At 45.0% G+C, this 16,174-nt stretch overlaps 1 protein-coding gene across 1 annotated transcript in view; it reads right to left on the bottom strand.

Moving 5' to 3' along the window:
- Positions 1-15,952, bottom strand: part of LOC139457904 (uncharacterized) — a 66,384-nt gene extending 50,432 nt beyond the window's left edge. The window contains exon 1 of the mRNA XM_071239249.1: positions 15,610-15,952. Within this exon, the coding sequence (XP_071095350.1) occupies positions 15,610-15,952 (343 nt within the window). The remainder of the gene's footprint in view (positions 1-15,609) is intronic.
- Between the last annotated feature and the right edge of the window lie 222 nt (positions 15,953-16,174).

Genomic DNA, 16,174 nt, shown 5'->3' with positions numbered 1-16,174 from the left:
CAACAACACGATCGGGGTACACACCAGTCAGCCAGATCACACATTGCAACCAGTACCCAACAACACGATCGGGGTACATGCCACACCAGTCAGACAGATCACACATAGCAACCAGTACCCAACAACACGATAGGGGTACAATGCCACACCAGTTAGCCAGATCACACATTGTAACCAGTACCCAACAACACGATCGGGGTACACACCAGTCAGCCATATCACACATTGAAAACCAGTACCCAACAACACGATCGGGGTACAATGCCACACCAGTCAGACAGATCACACATAGCAACCAGTACCCAACAACACGATAGGGGTACAATGCCACACCAGTTAGCCAGATCACACATTGTAACCAGTACCCAACATCCCGACCGGGGTACACACCAGTCAGCCATATCACACATTGAACACCAGTACCCAACAACACGATCGGCGTACACACCAGTCAGCCAGATCACACATTGCAACCAGTACCCAACAACACAATCGGGGTACATGCCACACCAGTCACCCAGATCACACATAGCAACCAGTACCCAACAACACGATAGGGGTACATGCCACACCAGTCAGACAGATCACACATTGTAACCAGTACCCAATAACACGATCGGGGTATATGCCACACCAGTCACCCAGATCACACATTGTAACCAGTACCCAATAACACGATAGGGGTACAATGCCACACCAGTCACCCAGATCACACATTGTAACCAGTACCCAACAACACGATAGGGGTACAATGCCACACCAGTCACCCAGATCACACATTGTAACCAGTACCCAACAACACGATCGGGGTACAATGCCACACCAGTCACCCAGATCACACATTGTAACCAGTACCCAACAACACGATCGGGGTACAATGCCACACAAGTCAGCCAGATCACACATTGTAACCAGTACCCAATAACACGATAGGGGTACAATGCCACACAAGTCAGCCAGATCACACATTGTAACCAGTACCCAACAACAAGATCGGGGTACACAACAGTCAGCCAGATCACACAATGTAACCAGTACCCAACAACACGATAGGGGTACACACCAGTCACCCAGATCACACAATGTAACCAGTACCCAACAACAAGATCGGGGTACACAACAGTCAGCCAGATCACACATTGCAACCAGTACCCAACAACACGATAGGGGTACACACCAGTCACCCAGATCACACATTGTAACCAGTACCCAACAACACGATCGGGGTACACACCAGTCAGCCAGATCACACATTGTAACCAGTACCCAACAACACGATCGGGGTACAATGCCACACCAGTCAGCCAGATCACACCTAGCAACCAGTACCCAACAACACGATAGGGGTACAATGCCACACCAGTCAGCCATATCACACATTGAAAACCAGTACCCAACAACACGATCGGGGTACAATGCCACAACAGTCAGCCAGATCACACATAGCAACCAGTACCCAACAACACGATAGGGGTACAATGCCACACCAGTTAGCCAGATCACACATTGTAACCAGTACCCAACAACACGATAGGGGTATATGCCACACAAGTCACCCAGATCACACATTGTAACCAGTACCCAACAACACGATAGGGGTATATGCCACACAAGTCACCCAGATCACACATTGTAACCAGTACCCAATAACACGATAGGGGTACAATGCCACACCAGTCACCCAGATCACACATAGCAACCAGTACCCAACAACACGATCGGGGTACATGCCACACAAGTCAGCCAGATCACACATTGTAACCAGTACCCAACAACACGATAGGGGTACAATGCCACACCAGTCAGCCAGATCACACATTGTAACCAGTACCCAACAACACGATCGGGGTACACACCAGTCAGCCAGATCACACATTGCAACCAGTACCCAACAACACGATCGGGGTACAATGCCACACCAGTCAGACAGATCACACATAGCAACCAGTACCCAACAACACGATAGGGGTACAATGCCACACCAGTTAGCCAGATCACACATTGTAACCAGTACCCAACATCCCGACCGGGGTACACACCAGTCAGCCATATCACACATTGAAAACCAGTACCCAACAACACGATCGGCGTACACACCAGTCAGCCAGATCACACATTGCAACCAGTACCCAACAACACGATAGGGGTATATGCCACACCAGTCACCCAGATCACACATAGCAACCAGTACCCAACAACACGATCGGGGTACATGCCACACCAGTCAGACAGATCACACATTGTAACCAGTACCCAATAACACGATCGGGGTATATGCCACACCAGTCACCCAGATCACACATTGTAACCAGTACCCAATAACACGATAGGGGTACAATGCCACACCAGTCACCCAGATCACACATTGTAACCAGTACCCAACAACACGATAGGGGTACAATGCCACACCAGTCACCCAGATCACACATTGTAACCAGTACCCAACAACACGATCGGGGTACAATGCCACACCAGTCACCCAGATCACACATTGTAACCAGTACCCAACAACACGATCGGGGTACAATGCCACACAAGTCAGCCAGATCACACATTGTAACCAGTACCCAATAACACGATAGGGGTACAATGCCACACAAGTCAGCCAGATCACACATTGTAACCAGTACCCAACAACACGACCGGGGTACATGCCACACCAGTCAGCCAGATCACACATTGTCAAAACGTTTTGACTAACCCGATCCCTGTCATGGATATTAAAAGGGAGGGGTCTGGTTGGACAAGTATTGCATGTGACGCCAGGAATAGCGCAGGTCATATGTTTTATAACTACCGCGCATAACTTACATCAGTTTCGCGGTACACGTCCGGTAAAGTTGGGGTTGATACTGAAGCTGCTGACTTGAGCACCACTGCATCTTCCATCTCGCCTGGCCAAAGTGTTTACGTTTCATAAATATGGAAATCGTATCAATAATCATTTGACAAATAAAAACGACTTGAAAACATAATCCGATATAAACTGCAGAACATATTATGGAAGCCGGGTTCTGTGAAAACAAGAGGACGTATGGCCGAAGTCTTTGAAAGCAAACATCGATTGAATCCAAACGAGAAGAAAATTAGCTATGCATATTTCATCCCATCGATCAACATTGGAAATGGCAGAATCATAACACGGCGCCTTGAGAAACAGAAGGGAAAGAGAGAAAATATCCTGTTTTTCTTCTGGAGAAATACTCAAGAATTCGACATCCCGTCGAAAAAAAACTTGCCAAGCGCTGGAAAACAAGCACTGCGTCTGACTGTCGGCGGCCTAACTGACAGAAATAACACTCTCCCCGTTACACAGGGACCTGCTAATTCGTTTTCCCGTCGAAGCTTATTTATCATGTGTGCAGACATTTTAATTAGGTTTAGTTTTACACTTTTTCCTGACATAAACCTAAGTCTACACACCGGAGAGTGTAGGGACCGCCATTCTGCTCATCCACCGTGTGTAATAGGTTTAGCGTCAGCCCCTAGAGGGGGTGGGGGACGTTCCTTTATATGCTGAACATGGCTGGAAATCTTATTTCGGTTTTTTTTGCCGAGTTCAGGTTTTATATGCACCCCGTTTCAGTACTCTCTGTAACAACTTGTAGCACTATTCCGTCCGTGCGACTTGTGCGGTTGTCTTGAAAAGTGGATCGTACTCATCGATGCATGTCCAACATCAGACAATGTTACAAACGAACTCGGATGCTTTCAGTGCTTTAGTTTCCAGATGTCGATCTTGACTTTATTGCACGTACATATTTCCCATTCTAATACCACGTTTGAATACCACGTATTTAATATTTTTTATTAACAACACAAATATAAAATGAAACCTCGAACTATTGATATATATCGTTATCAAAATCATCACTGAATATTGTCTTCATCAAATTACTGCTAAATATATGTATGTAGTTCGTGGGTTGAAGTTCTGTTCTGGTGCAGACAGATCCCGGGAGAAAGTGACGGCATTTTTTCACTTCGGGTTGAGATCTACACAAACCCAGCCAGTAACATCAGCCGCCTAGACCTCATCTGTGACTGACATCTCCATCGCCGGAAACACGTGACCTACCTTAGATGGACACCTCATCCGTCTTGTTTGTTTGTTGTTTGACGCCGCACTCAGCAATAGTCCAGCTATATGACGGCGGTCTGTAAATATACGAGTCTGGTTGAGACAATCCGGTTATTGACATCATGAGCGCAATTGGGATACGATGACATGCGCTAACCAGTCAGCGAGCCTGGCCACCCGATCCCGTTAGTGGCCTCTTACCACAAGCATAGTCGCTTCTTACGACAAGCATGGCCTGTTGAAGACCTATTCCATCCCGGGTCACGTCCATGTACAAGAATCCGATATCATTGAGTGCGCAGTGCAACAATGAGCCTCTTATCTGCAATGTGCAATGAATAGCGAATTTCTTATGTGTTTTGCTTGTTTTAACTGCTTTGTTGTATTCATCAGAAACAAAAACAATGTAATATATAACCTGCTTAGATCTAATGACAACAGAGCGCACATACGTCACCGCGCAACAAAATAAAACGTATTCAGAGACAAGGCACGAATTCCAGACTTGTGTTCATATCCATTGAATCTTGGTGTTAACGGATCTTGAATTACAAAAGTTAAATCGGAACATATTATCCAACAAAATTCAACGTATCAAGACCACCTGTCTCTCGTATTATTTGTTTAAAGTCGGCACTAAGTTTGTAATAGTACTCACTAAAATGACACACGAGAACGGATCTGTTATCAGATACGGGTATTAATGTTCTACCATACACGGCCCCGGAATATACCCGCAGGCGTTGAGTTAGACTGAAATTAGACTGTGGTCAGGACTGGTCAGGCTAAATTTGCCCTCCCTTGCCCTCTTTTTCGGACATATGAACCTCCAAACCCCGAAACCGCCATTATTTCCACGTGACTTGTTAACGTTGCGTGCGCAGCCTCCATCATCCACCTCATTCTCCCTCCTGTTCAGAAGAGTCACCAGAGCGTTTCTGAAGGTCTCTGTAAAGTGACCCCTTGCGAGCGTTTGAAACGTGACCTAGAGTTGCCTCCCATCGAAGCGATAACGTTTATGCCCTTTCCTTCTGCAAGTCGTCATGTAGTTATTTAGGCTGAAATGATGAACAGTGATTTCTCGGAATCTTGATGGATTTATTGCCAGTGTGTCTTTGAAATTCTGAAAGAGCGCAGTAAATCTCTTAAAAGCATTAGGAAGTTATATTTACTTTATTGCAATCGATATGTTTATATTTAAATGGGCATCATAACAACAATACTATCATTCTGCCCGTGCTCCAGTTCGGTAACTCCCGATCACTGGGCACTTTTTAAAAAACCAAAATAGGACCAAGAATCATCTGTGCGAAAATAAAGATTTGTGTTGGAACACAGTTATCCAAAGAAGTGGTCGCATACCGCAGTCGCTACTCACGGGGGTGATCACGGGGATGGGGAGGGAGAGGTAGGTTTTTAGGAGTTAGATTGGGGTAGGTTGAAATTTGGATGGGATGCGGGGTATGGTTGTATGTTGGGTTGGGGATTTGGATAAGGATTAAGTAGTCGGGGCTAGGAGGGGCAATGGGCTGTAGGGTTAGCGTTAAGTTTGGATTGGGCTTGGGGAGTTGTATATTGTACATGTTGTGAGTGAGTGAGTGAGTATGGTTTTACGCCGCTTTTAGCAATATTCAAGCAATATCACGGCGGGGGACACCAGAAATGGGCTTCACACATTGAACCCATGTCGGGAATCGAACCCAGGTCTTCGGCGTGACGAGCGAACGCTTTAACCACTAGGCTACCCGACCGCCCCGTACATGTTGTGCGTGTGACACTTTAATAACCATTTTACTACTTTACTACTACTGTAGTTGTGGTGAGTGAGTATAGTTTTACGCCATTTTCTGAAATGTTGCGGCAATAGGAGAGCTACACAGTGTACTCAATGTAGAAATCGAACTCGGACTTCCAGCTTGTACCACTATGCTACCCCGCCTGCGTGTATTCGTGATAAGGTTGGAAGGTTCGTTGTGAAATATGGAGTTTGATTTGAGAATTGGATTTGAGTCATGTAAGAGAACTGAAACCAGTTTAGGCGATTAAAGCGGTGTTCGGGTTACGCTTGAGTTAGGTTTAAGGGGTTTAACTGAGATTAAAGATTTAAGTGTTGGATTGGGTCTCGGGAGTTGCCTTTAGTGGTGCCCATGTATGGGCTATGTGTCGGTCTCGGTCGTGTTTTATTCACGATCATTTATTTTGAAAATGGCTGGATATTCTACATTTCTAATGTGAGGGCGGTGGTCGGGTAACCTAGTGTTAAAAGCGTTCGCTCGTTACGCCGAAGACCCGGGTTCCATTCCCGACATGGGTACAATGTGTGAAGCCAATTTGTGGTGCCCCCCGCCGTGATATTGCTGGAATATTGCTAAAAGCGGCGTAAAACCATACTCACTCACTTATTGTGAGGCCACACGTAACTCATCATGTTAAAAACAAAAGTATCGATACACGAAAGCATGTCAATTTCCATTTACCTGTCCATTTTTCTTCAACCCAGGAATCTAAACTCCAAATGGACGTGGGTTGTACAGGACATGATTATTCACGGACACCATGTCTATATTGCATTGCAGTGACAGAAAAGCGCTTCAGCTAATTTACGAGATTTAATGTTTTCAAGTATGCTTTAAAAAAATAACCAATTTGTTTCCAATCGTTAGGTGGAAAGCACGAACCTTCAAGATAAATGATGATAAATGCAGTAAAACCGCAGCAGTGCCCTGGACCTGATTTGTCTCATGCTCAGGTCATGTCTCCCGTCCCGCGGCTAGCATGTCCCGAGACTAACGTTTAGTCCCAGAAATAGTTATCTCATTTGAACAAATTATGTGTCCGCTAAATTAAAAGAAAAGTCCAAATGGACCCGAGAACAATTCTTAATTTCAGGGTCGGAGTCATTATTCTGTGGTGGCGGTCGGGTAGCCTGGTGGTTAAAGCGTTCGCTCGTCACGCCGAAGACCCGGGTTCGATTCCCGACATGGGTACAATGTGTGAAGCCCATTTGTGGTGTCCGCCGACCTGATATTGCTGGAATATTGCTAAAAGCGGCGTAAAACCATACTCACTCAATCACTCACTCAGTATTCTGTGTCTGAGTGGGGTATCCATGTTAAACTGCTGCATGGTACATCAGTGGGTTAGCACTATAAACCCGGCATAAATCAGTACACAGAGGCACCCGCACGCACGCACGCACGCACGCACGCACGCACGCACGCACGCACGCACGCGCGCACACGTGTCCCCCACCGTGATATTGCTTTATTATTGCTAAAAGCGGCGTTAAACCATACTCACTTACTCACTTGGACGAGACCCACCATCCCGTGCATGGCCCCGTGACATACCGAGGATCAGAACTCTGAGGAGGGTCGGGTAGCCCAGTGGTTAAAGCGTTCCCTCGTCAGACCGAAAATCTGGGTTCGATTCCCGACATGGGTCCAATGTGCGAAGCCCATTTCTGGTGTCCCCCGACGTGATATTGCTTGAATATTGCTAAAAGGCGGTGCCATACTCACTCGCTCACTCACTCACTCATAACTCTGACGAATCTCGGACTAGAACCACCAACAAACTGATTCCAGGTCGGTAAATGGCATCATAGCGAGATGGATGGTTGTGACCACCCTACCACCCGACTGGGTACACTAGGCATAGGAATACACCCGGATGGGGTGGGGTAGGGTGGATGGTGGTTTTTGGGTTGGGGGGATGGGGGGTGGGGGGTGTGTTTATGCGGAACGATCAGGGAAGAGAATCTCTCGGATGGGACTTGGCTGTGTGTCTTTATTCCGCGACGCAATGAATCGATGCTCATACGCTCGTCACGCCGTCATAAAAGCAAATACTGACGTGTAAAGACGATTATGACGTACTACATAAATTCTCAAAATTACTGCTGCAAACATCCTGTTCCGCTTCTGACCCATCCCAAAGATTTGACACGACGGTTTCTACAGATATTTTCCGCCATTGATTCTGTAGTGTGGTATTTACTCATTAATGATGCATGGCATGGTGACGCCCTTAGGGTTGACTGTAGCCGCCAATGTCTGTCTGACATTTACGTAGAAGTTCCCAGCCCAGGGTTACCAACAAACTCCACCATAGGAACTAACGTTTTGAAGAAACTGGAGTCTCGGAATGTTTCAGTATCCACCCGATCTTCCTTTTTTGCATAAAAAGATGTGGCATAGTGTGTTTTTCCAATCTTGACACGCATGCGCGATGACCAGCGCCACGAGACATTTCAATATTACCGTCACACTGGTTTTGAGATGCTCCCTCGATAAAAATGCAAGAGATTTTTTATGAAGTTTTGTTGAAATGTTTTGCTTCTGTCAGCTAGTTTGATCGAGTAACTATTAACAATTCTCTTTGATCTTTTTCCATTATCCTTTTTAGTTCCTCTCAATTCAGAAACAAGATATTGGTTTTGTACCGCCGCGTCAAGGAATAACATGTTCAATAAAATGATAGAACTTTGATCCGTTCTTTCAGTGACATAATGCACTTCCAAAACGCTACTTTGTGATAACATATCTGCATACGGTCTCTGGATTTCAACGACTTTCATTTCAAAGTGTATAGTTTAATGTTAAGTAGCGTTCGCAGCTGACTCAGCACGAAGCTTCAAGTGACATGTCTGTCATGTACCTGTCAACTCCAACATATCGCTTCAATGTGCTTCAATATGCTTCAGAAGTACTTAAGATATGACCTCAATATTGTTTTACGTTCATGGTAGCGGATTTACCCAAAGTGTGCACGAAATGTATGTGTATACCTCCATGAGCGAAAAAAAACCATATTGAAGTCAATTCTTAAAAATAAATACTTAAAAAAAAATTAACTACACAGACTTGAGTTGATTATTAGCAGTAAACAAACGGTAGACAAGAATACGGACCCCGTGACATGTTCAGAGGTAGGATGCTACACAAGCTCCGCCCATTCCATTATCAGCCAATCAGAAAACAGTAACCCGTAAGTGGGCGTGGCCTATTTGAAACATATATTTGAAACATTATTAAAACATAAACGCAAAAACAATTGCTTAGTTAGCCAATGAAATGCCACGGGAACACTTACAGTAAATTGTCTTCATTGTTGTCAATGGAATACATACTCGATTATTACCCAGAGTATTCATCCACATTCTTTTAGGACAAATACCCTTGGCCTTCCCATCCGATTGACACGATGCTAGAATTAGCCCTCTGGTCACCTTACATCCATGGGGGACACGGGGGCCCAGTCGTCTAAGGCGCCGCGATTCGCTGTGCAGAGTTGCGTCCCTTGGGCACGCCAGAAACCTATGATTGTGGGTTCGAATCCCGGTTCGCCCCAATTATGTTTCTAGGTATGTCAGCACCATACCCGTGGTCGTGGGTTTCACCGAAGTGGTAAACGTCTGAGACCTGCATCACTTCGGGCTTTCCTCCCAGATTAAGCTGACACGACGTGATATAACTGGAATACTGTTAAAAGCGGCGTTAAACTCACTCACTCACTACATCCATGTGCGACAGAAGTTAGTGACAAGAGACACGGAATGTGATGTCACTTCAGAGACGAAGCTGTGGTGACGAATTGGTCCAGGGACCGGTTCCACAAAGCGATCGTAGCGCTAAGACTGTCGTAAGTGTATGTTAAAGTATGGGAGTTACGATCGTCTTAGCGCTACGATCGCCGTGTTGAATGGGTTCCAGGGAATTTATCGTAATAGAATTGAGATATAAACAGTGGACAAACGAGGATGAGTCCCGTCCCAGTAACACGACTAAGACAATAGCCATCCAATCAAATAACGCCCCTGTTACATGATTCAAACGAGTGGCGGTATGACGTGTGCATGACTCGTCGTGTCTCAAATACAAGAAAGGAGATCCGTACGTAGGTCAAGAAGAGGCATTTTGATTGGTTGATGATTCGAAATTCATAAGCGTAGTAATTTTGTGATACGTTTGTCGAAGGAAGACGGAGGTTGTGGTGTTAATAGCGAAACTATATACTCCATATATATAAAATAAATGACAAGTAACCTATGGGTAGGCCAGGATAAGTTGGGTTGTGACTATGTATGAGGTCCGCCCACTGGAGCGTACCATTGTGAAGAAAGGGGTAGCTGGTCCGCGACAAGTAGTACGATGGACTTTGTGTCTTGTCTCGGCTAGCAACGAGTCCTAGTGGCGAGTTCAATAGCACATAATAGTACCCGATGACTGTGAAAACGCTGACAGCAAATTTGCATAGATAGCGACAATTGAGAAGTATCGTGACAAAGAAAGAACTTCATTTCCTGTAAAAAATGTTTTACCCTTGGGAGCAATAATGAATAGTGCCATGTCATTCATCAAATGATGAGACCTTAACGTGGTGATAGTTGACTCAATGATATGTTCCTTAGTGAAGCCCATGTGATTGTTTGTGGAGTTTCAGCATTCTGTAAAAGTAATTTTGCTAGCTGAATTTATATTGAGACAACTGGATCATAGCACAAGTTTTCACAGTCTGATGTAATTTATTAAAGGCCAATTCTCGAGCCTGAGAATGCATGATTTGGCCATGCTTACCTATCTTTGACATTTGTTTGTAATTAACTTCTATTAAACGACCTCCAGAGAATTCTCACACTTTTCACACCGGCCTCTTAATAGTCTTATGAACAACACGTGTGACCACAGGAGCATAGATAATTTCATCGTCATGGCCTGCACGTGCACAACAAGCGTAACCAAATATGCTTGCCCAAACCCTGTGCACCGACTACAAAAACAATTGCAATGGCTTTGCATGTGTTTGTGACGGGTGCCACCGATGGGGCAGGACACCCTCACCTTCTCGCGAACACCTGGTATCATCACTGCTTGATAGTGATTCATACCAGTGAGTTGGTCCAACTTATCCTGGACAACCAGTATTACATCTTGCCACCTATCAAACTGCATAACTCCGCCCTGTTCACAGGAGGTACCTGTCCCAGTCCATTAGAGAGCAGATCAATTTGGACCAGATTGTAGATTTTCAAAGAATGTATGACTGTGTTTACTGTGTAAGAAATGTGTGAAACCACGCATCAGTCCTAGCAAATTAAAGCCTGAGGACATGACAATTGTCTTTTTACTGCATTCCAAAGCTCCATAAAATCTAGTCAAAGAGAGATATATTGCTGGTCCAGCAAATGTACCAAGAAATCCCTGTCTCAAAGATTCACAATAATCTATAATACAATCGAGGAATGAATACCACGTGATTTCTCAAAACTCCAACAATTTGCTTGACTTTTATCAATCTCAGAAAAGATATCAGCTCTGTCACAACATTTAATTTTGTCAATTTTGTACACCACCATCACGCATGATAAACTTGAGGAAAGACTGCATTCCTTGACCCATGGGGCGTTTGTTATTAAACGTGATGACCATAGATATAGTTAGTTACTTATCTGTCTTCAGAGGTTCAGGACAATTTGTCTAAAATGAAAGCAAATGCCATCTGAAGATTACTGAGAAAACAATGTGAAATACTTGTCTCACTCGTTGATAACATCCATGTGAAAAATGGTGGTAAGCCATTTGGGCAAGAAGTAGATATCCCCATCGGCACCAATTGTGTTCGACCGCCTCCGTGGTCTAGTGGTAGAGCGTTCGCGCGGAGAGCGGAAGGTCCGGGGTTCGATCCCCGGACGCGTTAAAAGATGGTATTTGTTGTTACCCTGTCTGGCGCTCGGCTTTAAGGGTTAAAGCAAGGACTGGTCGGCTCGGAGTCAGTATACTGTGTCTGAGTGGGGTATTCATGGGTATCTCAGTGGGCTAGCACTATAAATCGGCATCAGTCCGGTCTAGTACAAGCAGCCACACACACACACACACACACACTCACACGTGCATGCACGTCGCTATATAAGTGCAATAATCTTGGACGCGACGTTAAACCCAATTTCACCTCACCTCACCTCACCAATTGTGATCCCCTTCTTACGGATCTGTTTCTTTCAGCAAATGATTCGGAATTTCTGCTCGGATTTGCAAGTCTTAATCTTCAGGTGTATATCAATGATATGATATCGTTCAATAACCATCAATAGCTTATTCCCTTCCACTGATTTAAACACGTGTACTGGTCGTGAAGGAGATCAGTGAACCGACTGTTCCATACTAAGATCTGTGGATAACGATTCAGAAATCTCCACACTATACCGAATGACAAGAGGGATGACTTCGACTTTCCAATAGTCAACTTTGCCTTTATGTAGAACTACATTCCAGCTTTTGAGGTACAATCGATTATGCTCTTTCCACGACGATTTCCAAATGCGTCATACGACTCTTGCTCTAAATTCATCAAGTTTACAAAATTCAAGGCCTCAGTAAGCTTTCAAAACGTGTTATGGTAGACATTTTTAGGACATCTACAAATTTGGAAATCAGTGACAAGACTATTGTCTGACGCAATTCCTTATTTTTACATGTACCACATGTTCCCGTGTTGTTTCGAGTGAACGATTGCAATGCCTTTGCATGTGTTTGTGTGGAGCGCCAACGGTGGGGCAGAGTACGCTCTCCTTTTCGCGAACACCTGGCATCATCACTGTTTGATAGTGATTCATAAACACATGCTCATGATATAATCGGAATTGTACAACTGACTTCTCATGAATATGAAAAAGGGTTTTGTTGCTTTTATTTCCACACGTTTTACACTGATTGATACAGGTAATCCTCGCCGTGACAGTGCTGGCACACGGTCCACACCGGCATAAAACAACATGACCTCACTCACTCAATAGAAATGCAACCGTTCATATTATTAATAAGCAATTCATCGCACACACAACCCTCGTCGTTCGAGGGGAAATTCAGTTTATACACAAACGCCACCCCGTTCTGTTTAATGATACAGATCGCATCAGAAGAATCTGTTGGTCCTGACAAGATCTATGGTGGGCTACAAGTGCAGGTGGCGCCCCATTGCGGAGTAGTCAACGCAGGCGATGCTGATAAGACTTCTTCTATTACTGGTTACATCTGATTGCGTTTGTCGGTGACAGGACTGAGTGCAGCGTCACAAACAGTCTGCGGAGGCTTCAGCACCGGGAACATCGCCTACGGCAGCATCTGAGGCCGGAACGCTTTGGTATCAGCGGGATCCTTGCGGATTAAACCTTGGAAGTCCAGCTGGACAGGGGGCGCCAGGAACAAAGTAACGGTTAACAAGCCCTGCTGTCCTTCCGCTATGTTAACCAGGTTGATCTTGTCTCTACTTCCCGAGTAAGTGAGTGAGTGGGTGGATGGGCGTGTCTACGGCATATAATAAGCAATATTACATCTGTATAAAGTTAACCTGGTTGATCTTGTCTCTATTTCCTGGACCGCCTCCGTGGTCTAGTGGTAGAGCGTCCGCCCGGAGAGCGGAAGGTCCGGGGTTCCATCCCCGGCCGCGTCATACCAAAAGACGTTAAAAGATGGTACTTGTTGTTACCCTGTCTGGCGCTCGGCATTAAGGGTCTAAAACAAGGACTGGTCGGCTCGGAGTCAGTATACTGTGTCTGAGTGGGGTATTCATGTTAAACTGCGGCATGGTATCTCAGTGGGCTAGCACTATAAATCGGCATCAGCCCGGACTAGTACAAGCAGCCACACAAACACACACACGTACATGCACGTCGCTATATAAGTGCAATAATCTTGGACGCGACGTTAAACCCAATTTCACCTCACCTCACCTCTATTTCCTGAGTGAGTGATTGAGTTGGTGGACGGGTATGTCTGCAGCATATACTAAGCAATATCTATTTCAGGACGCCATGCTAACCGGTTTGATCTTGTCTCTACTCCACTTCCCAAGGGAGTGAATGGGCGTGTCTACGGCATATCGCCAGCAATATTTCATCTGTATCAAGACGTCATGCAAAGCATGATTGGACCTTTCAACCAGCGATCAATAAGGCCAACCAACGATCGATATGGTCGCACCAATGTGTTATATTATATGTTTTCTTCAAAAGATTTTTTTCTGGGATTTGGGAATTTGTTATTATTGCAAAATTGGAAGATATATAACATTCCGAAGACATCTCGGGGCGTTGCTCACGCTATTAACCACGGGTTTATCAGGCCCAGACACTATCTTTCATAGGTCGCCATTGTTAAACTGGTATTGCTACTGATTGAAACGTAAAAGACTAACATAAGATGAAACACAGATCCTTTCATAAGCGTCGTTGCTGAAATAATATATTATATAATTTTGTAATTAGTTGTTAGAGGTGATAGTGCTGTAGTGAAGCGGGAGGTTGGTCAAATCAGTTGACATGAACACAGAAAAGACATTTGTCGTTGTCGTGGCCTAAATACCGGTGTTGGTTTTGATGCGTGAGAATGGTGTCAATAAAATACACTGGGCAAAATACGCTGGACTTATTTATAACACTGCCGTCACCAATGTCTCGAGAGTTCCCCCTTTCCTCTCCGAAATGTCAGTACACCTGATACGACACAACTGTTACAGTGAGTGAGTGAGTGTGTGAGTGAGTGAGTGAGTGTGTGAACCTGATACGACGCAGCCTATACAGTGAGTGAGTGAGTGAGTGAGCCTGATACGACGCAGCCTATACAGTGAGTGAGTGAGTGAGTGGGTGAGTGAGTGAGTGGGTGAGTGAGCGAGCGAGTGAGTGAGTGAGTGAGTGAGTGAGTGAGTGAGTGAGTGAGTGAGTGAGTGGGTGGGTGGGTGAGTGAGTGAGTGAGTGAACCTGATACGACGCAGCCTATACAGTGAGTGAGTGAATGGACTTACGGGGTTAACGCAGTTAGCATGTGACGCAGTTATATCACTCCCCCCATAGTGTCCTCGGACCCAAAGTATTCAAATTGGGGACTGATAATATTCAGATTTTAAACATTCTCAGTGACAGTGAACCAATCACCATTATCGCTATTAAGGACACGCAGCGAATCCTGGGGCCAGTTTGTCCGTGCCCCTAAGGGCATCCAGTCAGGTTATCCTGCATCTGTTACAACCGGTACAGAAGTAATAACTGCATCCATCCGACTGTTGTCACGACGAGCGGGGCACATCCGAGGTGGTTCTATTCGCCCTGCTACCCGTCTCAAGGATCGCACGTCCACCATCAATGCTGTTTTATCTTGTTCTCTAAAGAGTATCTTTCGCACATCTCCTTGCCTGATCCCCGCTTGCTTCTATATTCATCACATGGAGCTTTGCCCGTGAAAGGAATTTGTCAAGAGACAGTGCGTGCAATTTACTTTGTTATCGATTCAAAGTCGCCATTAATCGCCTCACAGGATTTGGGTGTTCGCGAACAGCAGCAGGCTGGAAGGACGTGGAACTAAAGGCCAAATAGCACAGATGGGCGATACTGTTCACAACCGTAGCGATAGTGTCGTTACGATGTACCAACTTAATGATTATATAGAGAGGAGGGTACCATATATGATAATGCGACTGATAATTGTGACAATGACGTTTCATGCAGGTGATGCTGATGATAACGATGTCGTTACTGCTGTTGTTGCTGGTGATAATGATGTCGCTACTGCTGTTGATGCTGATGAAGATGGCGTTACTGCAGGTGATGCTGATGAAAATGATGTCGTTACTGCTGATGTTGCTGGCGATAATGGTGTCGTTACTGGTGATGATGCTGGTGATAATGATGTCGTTACTGTTGATGATGCTGGTGATAATGATGTCGTTACTGGTGATGATGCTAGTGATAATGATGTCGTTACTGGTGATGATGCTAGTGATAATGGTGTCGTTACTCGTGATAATGATGTCGTTACTGCAGGTGATGCTGATGATGACAATGGTTAACATTAGAAGCTTATTGGTGGAAATGACCATCTTCCACACGCAAGGGAGTCATCTGACTATAAAAGTCCAGTTGCCACCCTCGGCCGTCCAAACATATACTGGTCTATGCATAGTCCAATCAAGTCTGAAAAAAGATGAAACTTAATAATTGTGATTTTGATGCGGATGGAAAGCCCAAGTAACCAAGTAACAGACACGAATAAACAGCAGCAGCAACAACAATATAACAATCATGTCCAGCATTCCGAAGGA

The sequence above is a fragment of the Haliotis cracherodii genome, unplaced genomic scaffold (genome assembly GCF_022045235.1).
Source record: "Haliotis cracherodii isolate W230 unplaced genomic scaffold, xgHalCrac1.p SCAF_1, whole genome shotgun sequence".
Classification (NCBI taxonomy): domain Eukaryota; kingdom Metazoa; phylum Mollusca; class Gastropoda; order Lepetellida; family Haliotidae; genus Haliotis; species Haliotis cracherodii.
This window is presented reverse-complemented; position numbering and strand designations above follow the sequence as displayed.